The sequence below is a fragment of the Mus pahari genome, chromosome 1 (assembly GCF_900095145.1).
Source record: "Mus pahari chromosome 1, PAHARI_EIJ_v1.1, whole genome shotgun sequence".
Classification (NCBI taxonomy): Eukaryota; Metazoa; Chordata; class Mammalia; order Rodentia; family Muridae; genus Mus; species Mus pahari.
The window spans coordinates 117374952-117381163 of NC_034590.1; the positions used below are offsets into that span (position 1 = coordinate 117374952).

General features: G+C 52.0%; 2 protein-coding genes across 4 annotated transcripts in view; both read right to left on the minus strand.

Annotated features, from left to right (window-relative positions):
- Window positions 1-3249, minus strand: part of Slc22a20p — a 15697-nt gene extending 12448 nt beyond the window's left edge. Inside the window, exons 1-4 of the mRNA XM_021217958.1 lie at window positions 2872-3249; window positions 2686-2789; window positions 1876-2030; window positions 458-626 (exon numbers count right to left, since the gene is read on the minus strand). Of these exons, the coding sequence (XP_021073617.1) occupies window positions 458-626; window positions 1876-2030; window positions 2686-2789; window positions 2872-3246 (803 nt within the window). The 5' untranslated portion in view covers window positions 3247-3249. The remainder of the gene's footprint in view (window positions 1-457; window positions 627-1875; window positions 2031-2685; window positions 2790-2871) is intronic.
- Window positions 3250-5197: 1948 nt separating this feature from the next.
- Window positions 5198-6212, minus strand: part of Capn1 (calpain 1) — a 24630-nt gene continuing 23615 nt past the window's right edge. For all 3 annotated transcript variants that reach the window (XM_021190089.2, XM_029543380.1, XM_029543375.1), the window contains exon 22: window positions 5198-5944. In XM_021190089.2, the coding sequence (XP_021045748.1) occupies window positions 5918-5944 (27 nt within the window). In that variant the 3' untranslated portion in view covers window positions 5198-5917. The remainder of the gene's footprint in view (window positions 5945-6212) is intronic.

Genomic DNA, 6212 nt, shown 5'->3' on the forward strand with positions numbered 1-6212 from the left:
TCCTCCTCCTCCTCCTCCTCCTTCTTCTTCTTCTTCTTCTTCTTCTTCTTCTTCTTCTTCTTCTTCTTCTTCTTCGCATATCATACAGAGAATCATTGAAGAGTCCTTCAAAACTAAGACACCCTTGGTATTGAATTGCATCTGGCTCTTACCCTAGCTTCATGGCCTTGAAAAAAATCATGGCCCCTTTCTGGGCTGTACTTCAGTTCTCCTCTTACAAAACACAATGGGTTTTTATGAAGCACAGTAGAATTGATACAGGCAAAAATAATTTTGTATGTTCCAGAGCCCCATGTCACGGAAAGCGGTTGGCCAAAGATTTCCTAAAGCTATTCACAAGTACCTGGGACCCTGTGACCCTCATCATGCCTCTGTTCTCCGTGTCCAGCACATTGAAGGCACGCTACACCCCCCAGTCAGACACATGCCCACCCCAGCCCCTCTCTGCTGGACGTACCAAGAATAGAGGAAAAAGATCAGGAAAGGAGCAGATACAGCAAACTGCAGCCAGCGCCAGGGCCGGATCAGGTATGCCACACCAGCCAGGATGAGCTGGCCCAAGGTGAAGGAGAAACCCAGCAAGATGCCTGCCACTGTCCGGCCTCTGGTTGGCATCCATTCTACAACTGTGAAAGAAAGGCAGCCAGCTGGAGTGGCCCATCTACCACATAGCTATTTCATTCACCAGCCCCTTCCTATGGCTGTGGCTCCACCAAGATCTACCTAGACATCACTCATATATGGCCTATGGCAGGGTACTCACTACAGGACATCAGACTCTAAAATGGCTTCATTGTAGCCGGGTGGTGGTGGCACATGCCTTTAATCCTAGCACTCAGGAGACAGAGGCGGGCATATCTCTGAGTTTGAGGCCAGCCTTGGTCTACAGAGTAAGTTCCAGGACAACAAGAGCTGCACAGAGAAACCCTGTCTCAAATAAATCAAACCGAACCAACCAAACAAAAAATCTTCATTGTAAAGCTGATTTTCCTGAGACAGGGTGTGGCATGCCCCTCCTTCTGTGAGTGTGTGTGTATCTACACAAGAGCGTACAGGAGCACAAGCATGCAAGTGTTTATGTAGTACAGAGGCCATTCTGGTATGATAGGCTGATGGATTTCAGGCATTTGCTGCTGTGGGACACCTACCCTTCTAGAAGGTAGTGGATGGAACTGGATTACTGAGGTTCCAATATATGCTTAGCACCTTTGGGTTTCTCTGTGTAGCTCTGATTGTCCTGGAACTCACTCTGTAGACCAGGCTGGCCTCAAACTCAGAAATCCGCCTGCCTCTGCCTCCGGAGTGCTGGGATTAAAGGTGTGCGCCTTTAATTTGTGGATTGTCTGATTAAGTCTTTTGATTGTATGAACCCCCTGTCACCCCTTATTTATAGACTCATGTACCTTAGGCTTCAGACCTTCTGTGCAGCTGAGGGTGACCTTGATCCTGATCCTCTTGCTTCCACCTTCCAAGTGCTGCGATTGCAGGTGTGGGCCACCATAGCTGGCTCCCTTGGACACCATCCTATCTTATGTCCCTGTGTCCCAGTCACCTATGTGACCCCATGTAAGCCTGGCACATTATAGATGATTAGTAGGTACTGTTGAGTAACTCTCATGAAATCAATCTGACCCTTCCAGCTCACAGATTAGTCAACTGAAACCCAGACCCAAGAAAGGCCACCACTGCCCACTGCTGCCAGGGTCACAGTCTGCTGACCAGGGTCTTCCAGATCCAGACCCCTGGGTAGGAGGTTTTGAGTTGGGGTTTCTGGGTGAGAATTACATAACAAAATTTGCAAAGCTCTCCTGTGATGTTGTAATTCCCTTGTTGCATGTTCCTAGCCCCTCTGGGTCCCACCTGGACTGGACTCACCCAGGGAGAGGGAGTTGAGGATGATGCCGGAGAAGGTCATGCCCATCAGGAACCGGAAGACACAGTAGGTACTGAAGGAGCCCACATACGCTGTGGCAGCCCCTGAAACTGCCAGCTGCAGGTACGACCACACCAGTGGGGCCTTGCGACCCAACCTGAACCCAAAGAGTGAGGGGCTAGGAAATCCCAAGGTACCATGGGAAGCAAAGGCCATGTCTGTCACTTCTGCCTTGGTGGGGACACTAAAGCAATCAAAGGGAAGATGAGATGCCTAGGCAAAGCCACCCCTCTAAATACCACATGCAGCCGCCAGACTGATCAGGGACAGGGGGACGTGTGATGGAAGATCAGAGACCGAGGGATTTAGTCCATGTTGGGGAAAGGTAGAGACTTTGAAAAGAGATCCATGTCTATAATCCCAGCACTTGGGAAGTGCAGGCAGATGGATCAGAAATTCAAAAAAGTAAAAAACACTCACAGATATCTATACAAACCCATTGCGTTTACAGACACATGCACACAAAAAGAAGAGGAAGGAGGGAAAGAAAAGAAGGAATAGCCAGGTGGCGCACGCCTTTAATCCCAGCCCTTGGAGGCAGAGGCAGCTGATCTCTGTGAGTTTGAGGCCAGCCTGGTCTACAGAGTGAGTGCTAGGACAGTCGGGGCTACACAGAGAAACCCTGCCTTAGAAAAACAAAACAAAACAAACAAACAACCCCAAATAATGAAAGAAATAAAGAAAGAAAAAACAGAATGTAGGTGAACGCAAGGGCTTTGCCCGGGGGACTAGGCGCTCCCCCAAAGGCTCACCTGTCAGCAAGGCCACCAAACAAGGCAGCTCCCACCAACACCCCAGACATGTAGATGGACTGAGCCAGGTCACGAAGGGTGCGGGCTTCACACACCAGGTCCCACTGTTGGGGAGAGAAGAGTGCTAAGCCTTGTCCTTTGGCCTGGCCTCCTCCCAGTCCCCCAATCCCCCCACCCACCTCTGACCTCCATCACAATGGTAGATGGAAAGATGCTTCGGTCGTAGACCCAGCCATCCTTGCAGCCCTCGGTGGCCGCCCCATGGGAGGAGGTGTTGGGTTTCAGAAGGGCCCACTGAGGCTCTATGTAGCGCAAGCACGACTCGGGGACCCCATGCTGGTTCAGGGGTATGGCGGCCCTCAGCCAGGCCCCCGAGTCATTGGTGGTAGGTTCTGTGTAGTTGGCAGGATGCTGGCAGTGGTGAGGGGGCGCGGCAGCTGTGAAGTTCTGTATGAAGGTGTGGCAAGCCAGCAGCCCACAGGGCAGCAGCAGCAAGGCTGTGTAGACAAGCTGGAAGCGACCCACACCTCCCAGGGCATCCAGCAGGTCTGTGAAGGCCATGGCCAAGGGCCCTACCCCAGGTCGAGCCTGCCCGGGCCTTATGTAAAAAGGCAGGGGAGGGACCTAGAGGTGGAGGATCAGGCCAGGGGTCAGGACCACACAGGCCTTCTCTACAATGCAGCTCAGAGGGATCCAGTTACGCCTCACAGGAGGCCTTAGTGTCCCCACATCTGCAGTGTGCCCCTCCCCCAGACCCTTTCTCCAGTCCTCTCTCCATCTGTCACCTCTTGAGTCAGCAAAGCCAAGGGGTGGGCGCTAGAGTGATGGCTGAGTTAGCAGAGAGCTTCAGGACCTTAGAAGCATTAAAACCCTGCACTTGCTTAAACTCGGGGCCATGGTGGCATGGACTTGTAATCCTAGGAATAGAGAGATTCACGGGGCTGGCCGGCCAGAAGGCCAAGCCTTATCGGCTGCAAGCCCCAGCTCCCAGAGAGAGAGCCTGTCTCCAGAAGACATGGAGGACAGCTCCTCAGGAATGACACTGGAGGTTGGGCTCTGACTTCTGCAAAGTGCCATGGCACTTATGAGTGTGTGCACACATACCCTCTGTGTGTGTGCATGTGCATGCACACACAAATATATAAATAATTTTAATTTTGTTTTTGGATTTTTTGAGACAGGGTCTTACTGTATATCCCTGACTGTCCTGGAAATTATCGTGTAGACCAGGCTGGCCTCAAACTCACAGAGACCTGCCTGCCTCTGCCTCCTGGTTGTGATGAAAGGGTGTGCACCTGGCTCTCAATTTTAATTTTTTTTAAACAAAAAATAAACCAAAAAACGTGACACAACAAGCAATACAGAAACAAAACCAAAGAAGTCCAAGTAGGGAAGTCAAGAAGCAGCCTCAGTTTGGGGTTGGGGTACTTTCAGGGCATCCCCATTGCCGAATCACCACAGCAAACTAAAGCCACTCTAGAGAGGGGCTGAGGCCTGAGAGGAGAGAGGAACCTAGGACATCATGCATCCCACCTCCCTCAGGACCTGCTCCAAGGAGGAGGCCAGGAGACTTGGCTCCGGCCTCCCAGTAAGTAGTTCCTGGAAACCATAAGCTCAGGACACCGCTCTTTCATGGTCAGAACTCTCAGTTCCATTTCTACATGCAGCCTTGTGGGCAGTCCCCATCGCCCGCTCCCTCAATTTTTCTTTTCTTTTTTTCTTTTCTTCTCAAGATAAGGTCTACTATAGCCCAGGCTGGCCTGGAACTCCCTATGTATGTATGTAGTCAGATGGTGACCTTTGAACTTTTTTTGAATTTTTCTGAGACTAGAGTTTCTCTGTGTAACTCTGGCTGTCCTGAAACTCGCTCAGTAGACCAGGCTGGCCTGGAACTCAGAGATCTGCCTGCCTCTGCCTCCTGAATTCCGAAACTAAAAGGCATGCACTACCACCAGCCAGTGGCAAGCCTTCTACCAACCAAATATAGCCCGTCTGGCTCCTTCAGTCCCCACTGGCTGCCTGCAGTCTTTGTCCTAGGGGCAACTCATTTTCATTCCCTAGTCTCAGTTCCTCTTAGCTCTGGCAAGAGCCACAGAGGCAGAACATTAATGTAAACTGCTGGATTACAGGGTGTCCCACTGTGGCCAAAGGTTGGGTAGGGACTCAGTACCTTAGAGAGCTCCCTGGGGGGTCAGATTGGTGCTAATCTAGGTCTTGTGTTTCCTTACCGATATCCTATCCGCAGAGGAGGAAGTCAGACCCAGCCCCCAGGTAGGGCATGCAAAACCAGAGAAGCCACCTGGATTGACTGCCAGTGGAGCAGTCGGTTCATGTCTCTGTGCCCAGGCCTACTCAACATCTCAGGAGCTGAGGTGGCCACAGCCAGATGCCCAGTCTCTGGCAAGGGTGGACAAGGGCATGAGACAGCCTGAGCTGTTTCTAGGTCAAGGCTTGCTTGTACAATCAAGGGAACAGTTTGGGAGAATAACACCCAGAGACAGACGTACAGCCTTTCATTTTATTTTCTCACTGCACTGAAACATGGGACCTCCCCATCCCACCCCCAGCTCCTGGTCCTTCATAACCAGTACACTAATCCCTTGAAAATGACCAGTATATAAAAAAGAGAGGAAGGGGGCGGGGATAGGGAGGGTCTGAGCACCCTCCGGGCCAGGAGAGGTGGAGTTTGGTTTGCAGAGGGATCTTGGCTGCTGCACAGAAGGCACAGGAAGGTGAGTCTGGCTGTGGGGCTCTCACCGTGAGGTGAGGCCTTCAACACCCGGGTGCAGACAAGGAGCTAGCTAGTGGTTATGAAGTCTGCAGCTCTGGGGGATGACAGGGTTAGAGCCTCCACAGATTAGGCAAGACACACATCCGGACAGTAGCAGCGAGGGGGAGGGGGCAGGGATGCCTGCCCCTGCCCCTGCCCCAGAGGCAGGGATGAGCAGGGAGCTGCCTTCCTGGTCTTAGCCCTGAGCAGGGGTCAGGGTGCCCATTCTGAGCCCTTGACTACAGGGGCAGGGAGGGCCCCCGCGACTCTGCCCAGAGCAGTCGAACAGAGGTAGTGGGGAGGTGAAAGGACAGGAGGACAAGGGGGACAGAAGGATAAGGGTGCCAGCAACTGGTGTGGTCTGGTATGGCACGGCGGGGAGGCGTGGCTTGGCAGGGAGGCGTGGCTTGACGGAGGAAGAAAGGAAGAACAAAGGCAACGGGAGCTGAGCGAATCCCCACTTCAGGCAAACATAGTCAGCTGGAGCCACTGCAGGGCAAGACAGACAGGTTACTGGGAGCAGCTGGACACCTGGCCAGTCAGCTTCCTCCTTCACCCATCACCCATCCCAGAGAACAGGCTGCAGCCATCACCAACCATACTTATGCCCTCGAGGACCTTCTGCTGACAGGGGTTGCTCGCCTTTCTTTCTTTCCTTCTTTCTTTCTTTTTCTTTCTTTCTTTCCTTCTTTCTTTTTCTTTCTTTCTTTCTTTCTTTCTTTCTTTCTTTCTTTCTTTCTTTCTTTCTTTCTTTCTT